Below are 15,580 nucleotides of genomic sequence, written 5' to 3'. Positions count from 1 at the left end.
AATATTCACCACAGTATCTCACGAACATGCAGCAGTAACTCATCATGCCACACACATGACCTCCCCAAAGCGCCCAAGGTTCATTTATTTTTCAAAGACCATAGGAATTTTAAATTTCAACCAATATAGTACAGCTGCACAGAGCCACTTCTAAAACACCACTAATCAGAGTATTGGGTTAACTAGCATTAGCTACCTAGCATTACCTACCTAGCATTACCTAACTAGCATTACCTAACTAGCATTACCTAACTAGCGCATGGCTTCAACATGATTGGAACTGCAAAGCCCATCCTGCGTTTCTACGGTTACTAAATCATAAACATGCTTAATTACAAAAAAAATTAGAAGATAGAATTTCAGGTATTTAGTAGTTAGTCATCTGTGAGGAGGGTGCACATGAGTTAGCTGTTAGCTCATGAAAACCATCTCCAAATACGAGAAGTGTTTACCAGAGATAAAAACCTACGATTTACTCTCGCCACTGTCCACACATCTGGAACAACACAGATAACAGATACTGTTACAACACACGCCGACACACACGCACGCTGTAGTGCTATCAGGTCAGTAGTACTGAAGTATTGCAGCAATCTGAAGTACCTGGCCCCGCCTACTGGTGACCTCCTGCCTGGATCAAGGGGACTCGGCTCCTCCCCCAGAGAGTGACAGTCTTTGTTCAGTAGCTGTAGCCGGTTAGCAAGATCCAGCCCGGACCCTGCCCTGCCGCTCAGCTCTAACGCTGATGCTGATCGGCTGGTCAGATCCACTGCTGATCCTGACCCCTGACCTCCCAGCGCTGCCGGGCGACCAACTCCTTCTTCCGGGCTAAGGCCGCGACGATCATCACCACGGTCATCCCCACCTCCCCAGAGCTTGGACCTCCTCTGGAACAGATATCGTGGCTGTCGTCCACTTCCAGTAGGAGAGGAGGAGAGCGGGGAGGTGGGGGAGGACAACGCAGCCGAGGGGAGAAGCTCACTGTCCGATGATTGCTTCAGCAGTGGGTCCCTAAGAGCTGAGCGACCCCGTCCAATAGGTGAACGAAGGCGGGGTTTAAGGCCTGATGGAGAGGTGGCAGCAGAGGTGGGTGAGGGGTGAGTAGCAGGAGGGGAGGAAGGAGAGGATGGAGCAGGAGGAGAGGCCAAGGTGATGGATGGAGGGAGTGAGCTGGGAGAGGAGCTGTCATGGAGCCGCTCCTCACCTCCTTCTTCCACATCTCCTCTTCTACCTAAGGAGTCAGGACCACTCTCCCCTCCCCCTCCTTCCCCGCCTCGCCGTGGCAACAAGGTGAGGGAAGATGGAGGTGGAGGAGCCGGAGGGCTGGCAAATGCAGGAGGTGGAGTCACCAAGCCAATTCTACGCAACTCCTCCCTCGTCTCCTCATCGCTAGAGGACAACAACGCTGGTGGGAGCGTGACTGTGTATGTCCCGCCCTCCTCCTCAGAGCTGCCAACTGTGAGGCTTCTTCGCCTGTCAATGAGAGTCGAGTGACTCTCATTGGCTAGAGTTGTCAGGGGGACTGGTCTCCATCGCTCAGGGGAGGGTCCTGCAGGTGATGTCACACCTCCCTCTGTTTCTGGACGCTCCACCTGTCCATCGGGGAATAGGGGTGGGGTGATGCGTTTATGCCTAAGCTCTGGACTGGTCTGGGGCGTGGTGCGCTTGGTTCGTTGCTCAGGGCTTGTCTGGGGAGTGGTCCGTTTGGATCGTGGCTCTGGACTGCTCTGTGGGGTGGTGATAGGGGTACGCTTATGTCTACCCTCCGGGCTGGCGGCCGGGGTGGGGATGGGAGTGGTTGAGGCAGACGCGTGTTTAGTTCGAGGCTCAGGGCTTGGCGTGCGGGCGGTGAGTGCTCGTTCTCGCGCAGCAAGAGCCAGGGCGAGTGGAGATGAAGGATCTGAGGAGGAAAGAGAAGAATAAAGGGTTGACGTTGGAGAGTGGATGGACATGGTGCGTCCCCCGATGGTTCTGTCCTAGGGCCCCTTCTATCCTGTGGGGTACCACAGGGTTCTATCCTAGTCCTCTTTAAACTTTCATCACTTTCATCTTTAACTCAAAGAATTTTTTTTAACAATGGGTTTTTGACATCAATTGAAAATAGGACAGCTCATGTAAAGTGGTGAGACCAACCTAGAGGTTTTCCCGTCAGTGGGTGGAGGAAGGTGTGAGGTGTCGGGGAGGGCGATAGGACTGGGGCGGGAGGGGGAAGTTCCCCAAGGTCGTCCATTGAATGACTTTGAGTAAGGAGGGGTGGCACCTGGTTTTCTGACCCTGCCCCCTCCACGGACAGGAACAGGGACGACCGGCGGCCCTGGACACGAGCGCGCTCAGAAAGAACCTGCTGCTGGTATAACTCCGCCCTGCTGGGGCTGCCGGGTCCACCACCATCTGGCTTTAAATCGTGGTCTTTGATTCCCAGTCCTGTAAGAAAAAGCAGTCAGCCCATGTCTGTCAGGGTCAGTCAGACTGATTCTGAGTGATTATTCTCTCTTGCCTACATGCCTGTAATTATTGGTAAGTTAATTAAATCATCAAATTTTCTTCTAGCGTAAACTTCATGAGGATTCAGGTGATACGAGTGGTAACGTGTTCGTGTGCCATGCTAGTAAGAAACAGCTCCTGAGTGCTACGCTGGCGAATCCTTTGGACAGGAAGAGAAAAATACTAACCCTGCTCCTCAACAGGAAGTTGTTTCAGGAGCGGGGATTTTCTTCTCTGGGGTTTAGTGGGTGGCATCTGCTGTCCCACATTAGCGTAAGGGTTTTCTATTGGCCGTCCCCGGCGCCGTGATAGCGGTGAGTGGCCAAGGGCGGAGCTGGTGCTATGGAGAGACAGCGTGGAGGTGTGGGTGGCAGTGTGCAGTGTGTGCGTGGCTGCAGCGTGCATGTCTGGCTGCAGCGGTGGTGGCGGCGTGTCTTGCAGGATGATCATGGACCTCGCTTTTCTCTGGCGCTCAGCGTGGGCGTGGCTCCTCGTTGGGGAGTCCGAGAGCTCCTGTAGCCTTGGCTCTGCCCCTGGCTTAAAGCTAGAGCGGGTTAGCCCCTCCCCTCTGGCTGGAGGAGGAGGGGGGAGGAAGGAGGGAGGAGGCCCGGAGTCAAGAAGGAAGAGTGAAGAGGTGGAGGAGGCGGAGGGAGGAGGGGGCGGAGCTGTCTGAGGGGGCGGGGGGATGAAGCTGTCTGTGAGTGAGGAGCTCCGAGGGAAGCGACTTTCATTGATGAGAGCAGTGATCCTGTCGTCTTCGGGTGTGCCTGTGGGGTAACCATGGAGACGTTCACGAATACAGCCAACCAGCACAGGATAAACCATCAAGATATTTGATGATGGGGGATGTAAAATCACGAATTACTTTTAGGCAATTTTTTTTATCAATGGTTAAACAAATGACGTGTTTGTGAGCTATAGTCATGTCTCGGACAAAGCTATGCTCGTAGTTTCCTCCTCCCATGCTAAGTTAAGCTAACGGTCTGCTAGCCTCCTCGGCAGAGTTGGACATGTTTTCCAAAGGGATGTCTCACCGAAGCTCTTGGTTCTGGACATCCCTCTTGGCAGAGCCATGGTGCTCTTCTCTGGGGCCGAGGGGGGAACCAGACCCTGGCGCTCAAACAACGACTACACACACAAATATGTGAAAAGCAGACACCAAGAGGTTAATCGGAAATATGATAATGACAACTAATGAAGGATACAGTATTTATACCGAGGTATTAATACTGCTGTGTTGTCTGACTGTTAGCCTTACATTTATTTCTGCCTGAGTGATTCGTCGGCTTGTCGGTCGCTGTTTGACTGTCGCTGCTCTGAAGTCATCTGATGGGCGGGACCGCAACACTACTTCCTGTGTACTTCCTGCCAGCATTTCATCTAGTTTCTCTGCAGAAAGTAACAAAAGAACATGAACACATGATGTCATGATAAGTAGGAAAACATCAGGCGGGACTTTGAGAGTTCAGGCTCCCGTCTTGACTGGTGACAGACATGCAACATCCTGCCGTCACACGAAAACGCGTGTCACCACACTTTTACGTCACAATAAGAACACATGACACAAAAAGAGCAAAGCCACAGAAACACCAGCACGATGACCACCACACCACCACAGTCATGTGACTCACCGAAGCGTCTCCTCCTTGCTGCAGATAGAGCAGAGGTCAACAACACTCACTGCTACAGGCTGACTTACTGTGTGTGTGTGTGTGTGTGTGTGTGTGTGTGTGTGTGTGTGTGTGTGTGTGTGTTTGCTTTACCTATCTCCTCCAGGTCAGCGGTCATGGACTTGGATCGGAGTGTCAACGAGGTACTGGGGGCTCGTTTTGGAGGGGGCGGGGCTACAGAAGAAGAATCAATCAGTGAGCTGTCAAGAGTTTAACCAGAGAAACATTTGTGCAGAATCCCAGAATCAGTTGTGTCAGCACACTCCTGAGGGGGGGAACAACACATCAGCACAGCACACAGTGAGGATGTGACTGAAACACGAGCTCTAAGTGAGGGGTCCACTTGTTAAAGGGACACGGCAAGTTTTAGAGAAAGTCATAGATGAAAGACCTAGAGGAAACAGAGCCCCTCCCCCAGGGAGCTGGGACCCAGGCTAGTTAGCTTAGCACGATGAATGGTTGTGGGCAGGAAGGGTTAGCATAGCTCCATCTTCGCCTGCCTTAATAAAACGAGGCTTGTTACATGATTGTCATGTTGAAGCGTTTGTGATGCTAATTCAATTCCAAAGTTGTTGGAAATGTTCCAAAGGAGTCGAGGGTGGATTGTTCGGGGGTCAAAGTTCAGACACATTCGCCGCGCTGATGTCTGGGAGTTTTAGACTAAATAAGGTAACAACCTCCATAATGGTCAGTAACAGACAGTTTCACCTTTCTTCCTGATCAGGTTTGCGTCTGATTTTCGTGAAACGGACACGACCTTCATCAGCAGGCGGCTTCCTCCCTGTCGGATCAGAGCCACCACCTGCCGGTGACCCACCTTCACCACGTCGGTGCCGTTCACCTGGACACACCGCGACAGTCATGCTGTCACACTTATTCAGAGAGATATTTGTGCTGCGTTTGAGAAGAGGTGTCACCTCGATGAGGAAGTCTCCGGTCCTTAACCCCGCCCTCCAGGCCACTCCCCCCTGGTCGACTGACTCCAGGTACTGAAGAGCAGGAAATGCGGGGGTGGGGGCAAACTCTTCAATGGGGGTCTCGGCTTGAAACAGAAAAAGGCAAAAGTATGATTAAGTTAGAATAAAGTTTAAAGAAGCATCTTTGAGTGACGGTGCTTCTCTGAGCTCACCTGGAATCTCAGTTTAATCAGGTACTCTGGTATTTAAGGGGTTAACTTCAACCATTCAGATCAGCGAACTGACAGAGACGTGAGGTCGGCCAGCAGAACGCCAACAACGTTTTAGAAGGAAGGAAGCTGACACAGCACCTCAGCTGAACCGCACCTGTCCGTTGTTCCAGGCCTTTTCATTTCTACCTGCTCTGCTGGTTGTGTTCTTCACATCAGGAGCTTTCACACACACTCATTCTCTCTGACATTCACCCTCTGAGACACCAGGAACAATCTCGTTCTCATGGTTGGACCGGAACGAGATTATTAAACGCTGCTGCCAGGAATTGGATTCTTCCTCTGAAGTGTTTTAAATAGCGTCTCTCTTCCTTCGCAACACCTCCGAACACCCACCACTCCTCCACCATCCTACCGCCGCTGCTACCTTTAGCTCCTCGGAGGACGAAGCCGAATCCCTCGCTCTCTCTCTTCTGCAGCACCGCCGTCTTCTCCTCGATCACGTAGTCGCTGACACATGAACACAGAATCATCACAATCCGTTAACGCCGGTTCCTCCGAGCCACCAAACACGGCGACTCACTTCACCTCCCTCTGAAACCCATCAGCTCAACAAACGCCGTCAAAACACCAACAATCACATCAACATCGATGTTTCTCTGTCAGCTGTTTGACTGCAAACCAACAAACACGAGCAGTGATCACATGACCTTCTTGGCGGAGATGAAGAAGCCGATCGAGGAGGAATATCGGAAATGTCTCCTATATTTGGCAAATACTTCAATTGAATTAAAATGTAAGTTCTAACAGAAAGCTAACATGCTGTATATATCAAACAGCACTCATCATGGCGTGCTGAACCCTGCTTTCACGGTTGACATGACGACACTATGGTGGGATACTGTCATATGAACAGTATATTTTTATATTTTCAACGATCACTTATGCCTCCTGTTCATAATTATGCAGTATATTGAACTAATGTTGGTAGTATTCAAATCAATGAACAAAAGAATACGACTATCGGCTCCTCCCCACTTGTAATTATCATGTTGGAACCTTGGTTATTCTGTGTGTATGATGATGAAACACCCTGGCAGGTGGTTGTGGGAAGTGTAGTGCCAGTGTTTCACCTGTAGGAGGTGTAGTTGTCATAGGAGCCGACAGTGTAATGTCTGAAGAGTCTCTTGGTGCGGTCCTCCCTCGTCTCTGAAACAAACATCAGCGTATATGCAGCGCACTACCTCGTATACCGCCATACTTCATATACATGTATGTGTCTATATAGATATATATATAGATATGCAGTAATATTTACCCAGTCTGGGGTCGTACTGTCTCATCTGGACTTCCTCCACGCAGTCTGCAGGAAACCAGCCGGTTCTTCCCTTCACGCTTCCTTCCCAGAAGCCTCCTTCACCTATCGATAGAACTGTAGATCCACAACACACAAACCCATCAGAACACGGTCCCTGTGATCCACTCTGTCAGAGGGGATCTACTGACCTTTCACCCTCTCTCCTCGGTGCAGCTGGATCTCTCCGGGCCCCTGGGGGACATGGGAGCGGGTGGCGATGAAGGTGCGTCCTGGCACGGCACTATACAGCCTCTTCTTCCTCATCTGGGGGGTGGGAGGAGGAGAGGCGGGGGGGCTGGTCTCTACGTGACCTCCGCCGCTCGGGCTGCACACATGTTTGTTCCTTAATGCCTCACAGTCATGAGCCTGGAGGCCAATCGTGCTAACAAAGGCCTTCTTCAGAACGAACGCCTGACGCTGGTTTTGGTGTATCCAGGTTACACAAGTAACATGGAGATGATTCCCAAACTGAATCTAGATCAGATCCAGATTATAGCTGATGATGTCCTGACTGTATCTTGACTGTGTCCATATTATCATTTTTATTAGATTACATCCAGATTACATCCAGATTATATCCAGATTACATCCAGATTACATCCAGATTATATCCAGATTACATCCAGATTACATCCAGATTATATCCAGATTACATTCAGATTACATCCAGATTATATCCAGATTATATCCAGATTACATCCAGATTACATCCAGATTACATCCAGATTATATCCAGATTACATTCAGATTACATCCAGATTACATCCAGATTACATTCAGATTACATCCAGATTATATCCAGATTACATCCAGATTACATCCAGATTATATCCAGATTACATCCAGATTACATCCACACTGTATTCAGATGACACCTGCATTGAATCCATATTGACTTTCAAAATTTCCGACAAGCCAAAAACACATGAAGTCTGACTCAAACCAGATTGCGAGGTGGTTTGAGATCTGATCTGAATCTGATTCACACAGGCGTGTCTCCCAAGTGTCTGTTGCATCGCTGGCATCCTGTCTCTCTGGGCGTTTCAAGTTTGGGTCTAGCAGATCAGTTGGTGACATCTGGACTCAGCAAATCTGATGTCTGATGTAAAGACAGTATGGACAGAAAAAGATCTGATCTGGAGCCAACGACGCCAACAGTGACGAGGCGACGCCGACGACCTGTTTCGTGCTGTAAATCATTCCAGATGTTGTACCTAATGTCTCCACTAGACTGTGGGCGTGACTCTGGCTTCAAGTTATAAATCATCGTCATCGTGACATGAAATTACAGAAGCGGTTCTGGCGAGGAGGCCGGCCCGCCAGCTGAGAGCGGGAGAGGCTGCAACGGCGATGAAGTGATTTTCTCTGACGCTGCAGCCATGACGGTTGCTCCAGCACTCATTTCACGATTAATTAATCTTCCTATTATTCTGCTAATAGAATGTTTGGTTGACAAAATCTCAGAGAAAATGTCCATCACAGCAGTTTAAAGCAACTATGAAGCATTTTCGTCTTGAAGCCGGAACACGACGGGACAGTTGGGTGGTAAAATGGTGATTCAGTTCTTGGGAGTGACAGAACGCCAGCGAGGACTCGTTTCAGTCTCAAGCGTTGATCGTGTGGTTTGACGATGACAGGAAGTCTAGAAGAATGTGCTTTCATTATTGATCCACATTTGCAGATTGAGAGCTGAAGCGTGTTCATTGCCACGTGCTGAGCCAGTGTGTGTGTGTGTGTGTGTGTGTGTGTGTGTGTGTGTGTGTGTGTGTGTGTGTACCTGAGCCGGCGAGTGTGACGTCGTAGCGAGTGTGTGTGTGTATCGTGGTGTGTTTCCAGGCTTTGCAGGGAGGGGCCCGGTGATGAGGCGGGGCTTTCCAGAGCGTTGTCACTGGCTGAGCGAATCAGAGAACGTGGCGAGGACAAGCCGTTGCCAGCTGGTGTCTTGATGGCGCCCATCCGGCGGCGTTTGGTGAAGGAGGGAGTTTCTCTGAAAGGAACTACTTGGGCACAAAAACACACAGCAACACAAGCGCAGAGAGTAAACATCAGGCAGACATCCAGGTTTTACTGCAGTATTTTTATTGTCGCTCCACGTTATCACGTCTGGCTCGCCAGACCTGCAGCCGCGTGGTCTCGGCTCAGCTCAGACTGATATTTCCTGCTGGACGCGGGCGACTCTGACGTGGGATTGAAGGGAACGTCTGGTATTTTCCAGTCTGGACGCTATTTTCACATCACCTCCCATCCAGCTCTTCTCTGCCTGGACCGGGTAAATAAAAATCGAGTGACTGCTCTCTGGTTACTGTCCGGCTGAATGAGGTGCTGAGGTTCACCGCTGGCTCGAATGTCTCTGTAGCGGTTAAATCCCAGGTGATGTCAGAGATGTGAGCTCCTGTGAGAGGGGCAGCTAAGCTAAGCTAAGCTAAGCTAAGCTAAGAGCTTATTCCTGTTGTCTAAAAAAATAAACAAACTGAAACCAGCCAACAGTGACAAATAGGAGCATCCCGAACTTGAAGAATCCCAGTCGACTTGTAGTTTTCCTGGCTGACAAGTGGAACAATCAGGAGGCGGAGCCAAATGACCCATGGGGACCAAAATGATTGTCTGAGAACTTTACAACCAGCAGGTGATGATACCAATGTCTGTCTGACACTGACAGACTCAGGTCATTTTTATTGATAGAAAAAGTTTGTCGGCGTTCTTCATCCAAATAAACACATGTATTGTTTCCAGGGACGACCGCTGGTGTCTCCGTACTCTCTGTCGCGTGAAAGCAGGAGCTCACCCGTCTCCTCCCCCTCACGCTGATGGACGGTTGGGTTCAAAATGAAGATTATTTACGATGAACCCTGTGCCTCAGAGGACAAACGGTGATAAAAACAACAGCTTGAGCGAGACCTCCGTTATTGATCGGTGGATTCCGGCACCTCCTGAAGTGCCTCAGCGATCAGACCTACGTTCACACCAGTACTTGTAGTTCTCCACTCGTCATTGCTTCAGTTTCAATCAGAAGTGGAGGAACTTGTCACGCAGTTTTGGTGTACGTGATAAAAACCGGTAGCCAACTCACCGACGTCAGAGGTTTTATGGATCTTGATGATTTCTGCCAGATCAAAGTTCCCAGCGATGATGGCCACCTACAAGAGGGCGGCATCCATTACAGTCAGAACACACAGCCAAGTGAGTCATCAGGCCTCGCTTGAGGACCATCTGAGAAAATACTGCAAACTCCAGCATTTAGCATTCAGGAACATTTTCCTTTACTGAATGAACCAACTCTCCACTTCCATACTCAGGTGGATTTTCCTGGATTCTCCATTCAGATGTTTTAGGTCTCTGTTTTGGAGTTTTTACCTTAGAGGCAGTCTAGTTTTGTAGGGTTTTTTTTATCTACAAAAGCTATTGGTGATTTGTTACCTGAAAGGCAGTTTGGTTGTTGTAGTTTTTGATGTCCTTATTGGCTCCTCTGAATAGTAACACTCGGGCGCAGCTGTCCTGAAAACCCAGACCAATGTTGTTTTAGTAACGACCAAATAAACAGGAGCCAGAAGGCGGTCACCCGGACTAGGCTGAGTTACCTGGTTATAGAGAGCACAGAGGTGCAGTGCGGTGTTTCCTGATGCATTCTGGGAGCTCATGTCAGCTCCATAGAACAGCAGGTGCTCCAAGTGCTGCACGTTACCATAGCGACACGCCTGAACCCACACACACAAAAACATAATTGTACAGGGCTTGAACTTGTCCTAATCAGTGGAGTAATTTAACTCTGTGTGTGTGTGTGTGTGTGTGTGTGTGGGAGACCTGGTGGATTTCCTGCCATCCGTTCTCATCAGTCATCCCTGCAACCATGACAACCATAATTCTGTCAGCTGTCTTGCACATACAGAATCAGTAAAGCACTGAATGCAGCCACGCTGTTTAACGAGCAGCGATGTTATTCGCTGCATTGACCCCTGTGACCCCTCCATACCTATGGTGGCATGGTCCTGAAGCAGCAGCTCACAGCAGTAGGGGGCGCCACCTACCATGGCCGAGTGGTAGAGGGGAGTCAGACCACGGCTGTCTTTGTAGTCTGGAGATGCTCCGAGGTCCAGCAAGGTCTAGAAACACCAGAACCAGGATGGTTAGTCCCCAAATGCAGAACCTAGTGTGACATTTTGTGAAACATTAAAAGGAACCAAAACTTGACATTTTCCCGAAATGCTGTTAAAGTTTTGAACCTTCAGTGTTCACCACTGTATCAAAGCTCTTAGAACCTGGTTTAAAACCAGTAATGGACAGCAACAAGTAGAAATATTTGTATTTGATTACTTTATAGTGTATACAGTTTTTATTTCATCTCATTACATTTCAGTAAAAACAGCTTCATAACTTCTGTCAACTGACCCACCTCCCCACTGGTGAGCACAACATAAATGTAAAGGTTCTCACAGTGAGCGAAGCACTGTTCCTGCACAGGACGGCCCGGTGCAGGGCAGTGATGCCATCTCTAGTCCGGAAGTCCAGATGGGCGCCACCACTTCGAAGAACTTTAATCAACTCACAGCTTTCTTCCAGCTGGACAGCCAGAGTCAGGGGACACTCTGGGATGAAACAGGGACGACACAGGATCTCTGATTTAACCTTCATCTTCGTTTCAAAATAAGAGAGTAAACCGACCAGCAGCTGGACCAGAATCACTGGGTGAAAAAAGTAACTATCATAAAAGCAGCATTTCAAGAATATTTGTTCTCACCCCCACTGTCAGAGTCATGGAAGTTGGGGTCCAGGCCTTTTTCCAACCATTTGGAAACCTTCTCCACATTCTTCTGGTGGACATGTTCCATGAAGCGCTTCAGGTTTGCCTGAAAATTACAAATGCTCATTTTCTGGAGAAGCAAACAAATTCGGACTCTGTAAAGAATAAGAAGTCTTTGTGCTAATTGGCTTCACGTGAATTTAGACTGAAAATGTCAAAAACCACCTGGTCTCAAAGTACTGAAGAAAGTCTACCTGGATCCTGCATTTGACCACCTTTTAGTCCAAATCAAATCATTGATCATCTGTGGCTGAGGCTTCATCCCTCCATGGACTTCAATGAAAATCTGCTATTTAGCGCAAAGCTAATTTGACTGTGAATGAATTATTTCAGCGCAAGGCTCTTCTAGACCCCCCAAAATGATTGGACCACATGGATCAAATGGTGACAGTGACATGAGTATCGTTGAAGGTCTGCCCAGAGGAGGTGTAGTAGGCCACAGTCAATATGACTCTTCCAGTTCACCATCGTCTACCTTGAATGTGGTCAATAAATCTAAACCTGACTGATTATGTTGATACTTACTCATTAGTTGCTCCTCTACGTTCATGTGCGTGTATGTGCGTGTATGTGTGTGTACCTTGGTGTGCAGCTTGGCCAGTTGCTTGTCGTCCACGTAGCTCTGTGTGTAAACTCTCCTCTTGTAACGGAACTGTGAAATGACAATAAAAAATTAAGTGTTTCTTTGTAATATTACATATTCTTGCTCTTATCCGGACCTCTTTGAGGGGACTGACAAAACAAAAAGTGGCCCCAGCACTGTCAACTGCATAGAAAGACCAAAAAATCAATCGATCAACTGCACTAACCAATGTCACTCAAGACCTGAGATGGATGGTACTGCAGCAAGAAACCGGGTCGACCTGGGCCTTGACTGATCCAGCTGTCTAACAGACACATCCATCATAGCACAGCAGTTGGCTTGGAGAGGCCTGACAGCGTCCATCTCCTCCCCAGTACTATTCGTTCTTAATGTCTCGAATTTTCACTGCCACCAAAGCCAGCAGGTTCCATCTGACCAAGGCTTCACTGGTTGAGTACGCCGCCAGTCACTCACCGGTAATGAAAAGACTTACCCATGAGCTTGTCACATCCATATGGGACACCTTAAGGCGTAAGACCTGAAATCAGGAGGACAAGACTGGACAACCATAAGGGAGGATCTCAATATGTGGTACTGTTGCACCCAAAAGCTTGCCAAGGTCAAAATTGTGTTCCAACACAAGACTTGGAACAAAACGGAAGAACAAGCTTGCATGTCCCTGATGGCAGGATTAAGGGCATGTGAGAACCACCTGAACATTTTCCGATCCAGCAGAAGAACTGGGAAAGTAAAGAAAGGACACAATCCTTGATCATTCCCTTCACCAAGGAAGGCAACCCAAAAATAGCCTGATCAGTCGTCCTCCAAGAGTCAAGCTTCAGGTTCTTCTATGAGGGGGACAGAAGGAAAGGCACAACCCAGACCAAGATGACGTTAAGATGACATTCAACATCAGAATCCTGATAAAGACCCACACGCTCCAGTGTCACCAGTTCCCCAACATCAATGACCCCTGGAATGCCTTTGATTGTATCTGGCATGACGGTTTGTGGTGAAGAGCAAGAGAACAACGATGATACAATGAGAGCTCCTGGCCTTTCCTTGAACAGCACAACCAGACAGTAGACAGTCAAAGTTCCTTCCTTCCTTCTGTGCTTATAACACCGACTTGGAAAACATTATGATGGAGACAATGAATGGCTTCCAATTGCCCAGAACCTCCAGACATGCCTTATCTACAACCTGGCTGATGGTGTCACGGGGAGGTACCAAGCAAAAGCTTAAAGTTCTCAACTCTGGACCACAAGTTGCAGCAGGATTCTTTGGATTGGAAGGCATGGCGAAAGAAAGTCATGTTGAAAGAACGGTCAGCACACAGGATGGCTCAACCAAAGAGAAGGAACGAGGTGCACTCTGGTCAAGTTGTCCATGTCCCTGAGGAACTCCATTCTAAGCTGAATGCAGAGACTGACAGATTCTTGATAGAGTCAACATCACATCTGAAGCACAAGTCCAACGAGTATATAAGCCAGCAAATCTAAACCCCTGCAGGCAAACATGTTCACTTGGGGCAGCAGGTTTGGGTTAGGCCATGTTAACTGAACACCATGACTCTCTGGACCAGCTCATCCTCAGAGGCCCTGAAGAGGGTAAACGCCGAAGAGGCCAACAACGCAAAGGTTGCCTTGACAAGAGTGGAGCAGTCTAGTTCTGGACCCTCTCCAGCATGAAACCCCTCAAGTCAAGAGATTTTATTGAACAACTTTATCTCAACTCATTGTTGGATACCCAGTCCTGCTGCTCCTTTTTTGGCTACTAGAAACAACAACTGTTTCAGGAAATTACCGACATATACCAACTGGGCAAAAAGTGCTGAGATCGACGGGCATTTCTTTTTTCGTGGGTTTGTTGAACAACCATGTCACTGATACACAATACAGGAGCTATACTGCACCTCCAGGTACGGGATCGGTGTGATGGGAGGAAGAGGATACTCCTTCAGCAGTCGCTCCTCGTCCAGAAACTTTCCAGCTCGGCCGTTGAACGCCGGCTGGAAGAGACCATAGTTCAAAACATCCGACAGAGACTGAGTCAACGTCACCAGAACCCTCTGCTTACTGGTCCAAACTGGTAACTCTGGGTCCAACCGCAAACACTTCTGAGAGAGCCAGAGCCAGAGAGACAGGCAGAGAGACAGGCAGAGAGACAGACACAGACAGACACACAGGTTTGTCCTACTGCTTCATTCATTTGGTGTTTTTAAACCAGAAGTCAGGCTGCTGGTTTAACCCGTACAACTAAGTGTTACCGTCTGCTGCAGGTCCGGGATGCCAATGCGGACGACGATGCTGTTTCCAGTGGGTGTGTCCTCTGTGTCGTCGTCCCTGGCAACAGCAGAGCCTGTCGGGTTGCCGTTAGTAACCGCCTGTTGCCGTGGGCGATCATGTTTGGTGTCAGCAGCCGGACTCAGAGGCATGTGGCTAAAAAACAAACAGCTGTTATTACAGTCTGCTGCTTGTTAGCAAACATGCTAATGGTCACTAACAACAGTTTGTTGAAAGTTTGCTGTAAAATTAACATTCTTAATTTCATGAGCTTTGTCTTTTTGAAGACTTAAAGAGCGAAACCAGTGTAAAATTGAACATAATGTGTTGACTGGTTCCAATGTGAGCTGAAACTATACAAGTTCATCTGTAAAGTTAGCGAACTGCTAGCATAGACACACCAAGTGATACTTCCAAGGGCCAAAACATGAAATTAACCACATTGACATGTAAAAGTAATTCCATCTGGAAAAATAAAAGACAAAAACTATAAAACATCCTTCTGGACTCATTCTGTCTGTCGAATGCTAACATCAGCAGCCCTGCCCAGTTCTTTACGCAAGTTCACAAACAAAGTTTTTATTTACTCATCAACCCCCAAAAAACTTAGCAACGTTATGGCGGACCACTACATCATGCAACAATCTCTACCTGTCTCATGAATTGTGAGGAATGAAAAATGTTGTACCACATCAGCAGCTACCTCAGCTAAGCAGCTCAATGTAGGCTGTTAGTCTTATCAAATCAAAGATCAACATTCATTTTGTGATTTTTGTCCAAGTTCACTTCAGCAAATTAGACCTTTGTTGCTTTTTGTTCCTGACTGTCAAAAAAAATAAATATTCGCATTAATCAGATCCTCCCACTGAGGTTTTTTTTCCCACGTTTTGCTTTTTCAACACATGAAGCAAATATATATATATATACATATATATATGTGTATATATATATATATGTATATATATAGATAGATAGATAGATAGATGATAGATAGATAGATAGATGATAGATAGATAGATAGATAGATAGATGATAGATGGATGGATGATAGATGATAGATAGATGATAGATGATAGATAGATGATAGATGATAGATAGATAGATAGATGATAGATAGATGATAGATGGATGGATGATAGATAGATGGATGGATGATAGATAGATGATAGATAGATAGATAGATGATAGATAGATAGATGATAGATGATAGATAGATAGATAGATGATAGATAGATGATAGATGGATGGATGATAGATAGATGGATGGATGATAGATA

The 15,580-nt window shown here is 47.8% G+C and overlaps 1 protein-coding gene across 8 annotated transcripts in view; it reads right to left on the bottom strand.

Annotated features, from left to right (window-relative positions):
* The window catches only part of shank3b (SH3 and multiple ankyrin repeat domains 3b), a 37,208-nt gene that overhangs the window by 5,024 nt on the left and 16,604 nt on the right, over positions 1–15,580 (bottom strand). Inside the window, exons 3-28 of one of the 8 annotated variants that reach the window (XM_086201585.1) lie at positions 14,288–14,459; positions 14,098–14,137; positions 13,934–14,029; positions 12,016–12,087; positions 11,373–11,481; positions 11,069–11,220; positions 10,608–10,737; positions 10,439–10,476; positions 10,216–10,332; positions 10,055–10,132; positions 9,708–9,774; positions 8,415–8,637; positions 6,787–6,962; positions 6,599–6,712; positions 6,414–6,489; positions 5,708–5,790; positions 5,072–5,196; positions 4,863–4,995; positions 4,248–4,328; positions 4,116–4,133; positions 3,743–3,873; positions 3,519–3,612; positions 2,673–3,251; positions 2,134–2,424; positions 604–1,900; positions 470–496 (exon numbers count right to left, since the gene is read on the bottom strand). In XM_086201585.1, coding sequence (XP_086057711.1) covers positions 470–496; positions 604–1,900; positions 2,134–2,424; positions 2,673–3,251; positions 3,519–3,612; positions 3,743–3,873; positions 4,116–4,133; positions 4,248–4,328; positions 4,863–4,995; positions 5,072–5,196; positions 5,708–5,790; positions 6,414–6,489; positions 6,599–6,712; positions 6,787–6,962; positions 8,415–8,637; positions 9,708–9,774; positions 10,055–10,132; positions 10,216–10,332; positions 10,439–10,476; positions 10,608–10,737; positions 11,069–11,220; positions 11,373–11,481; positions 12,016–12,087; positions 13,934–14,029; positions 14,098–14,137; positions 14,288–14,424 — 4,484 coding nt within the window. In that variant the 5' untranslated portion in view covers positions 14,425–14,459. Of the gene's footprint in view, positions 1–469; positions 497–603; positions 1,901–2,133; positions 2,425–2,672; positions 3,252–3,518; positions 3,613–3,742; positions 3,874–4,115; positions 4,134–4,247; positions 4,329–4,862; positions 4,996–5,071; positions 5,197–5,707; positions 5,791–6,413; positions 6,490–6,598; positions 6,713–6,786; positions 6,963–8,414; positions 8,638–9,707; positions 9,775–10,054; positions 10,133–10,215; positions 10,333–10,438; positions 10,477–10,607; positions 10,738–11,068; positions 11,221–11,372; positions 11,482–12,015; positions 12,088–13,933; positions 14,138–14,287; positions 14,460–15,580 lie in introns of all 8 variants that reach the window. The other 7 variants (XM_086201583.1, XM_086201581.1, XM_086201582.1 and 4 more) reach the window with 7 other exon arrangements.

This window comes from Aulostomus chinensis, chromosome 4 (assembly GCF_037954235.1).
Source record: "Aulostomus chinensis isolate RoL2024-O1b breed Wild chromosome 4, RoL_Achi_v1.0, whole genome shotgun sequence".
NCBI classification, from domain to species: domain Eukaryota; kingdom Metazoa; phylum Chordata; class Actinopteri; order Syngnathiformes; family Aulostomidae; genus Aulostomus; species Aulostomus chinensis.
This window is presented reverse-complemented; position numbering and strand designations above follow the sequence as displayed.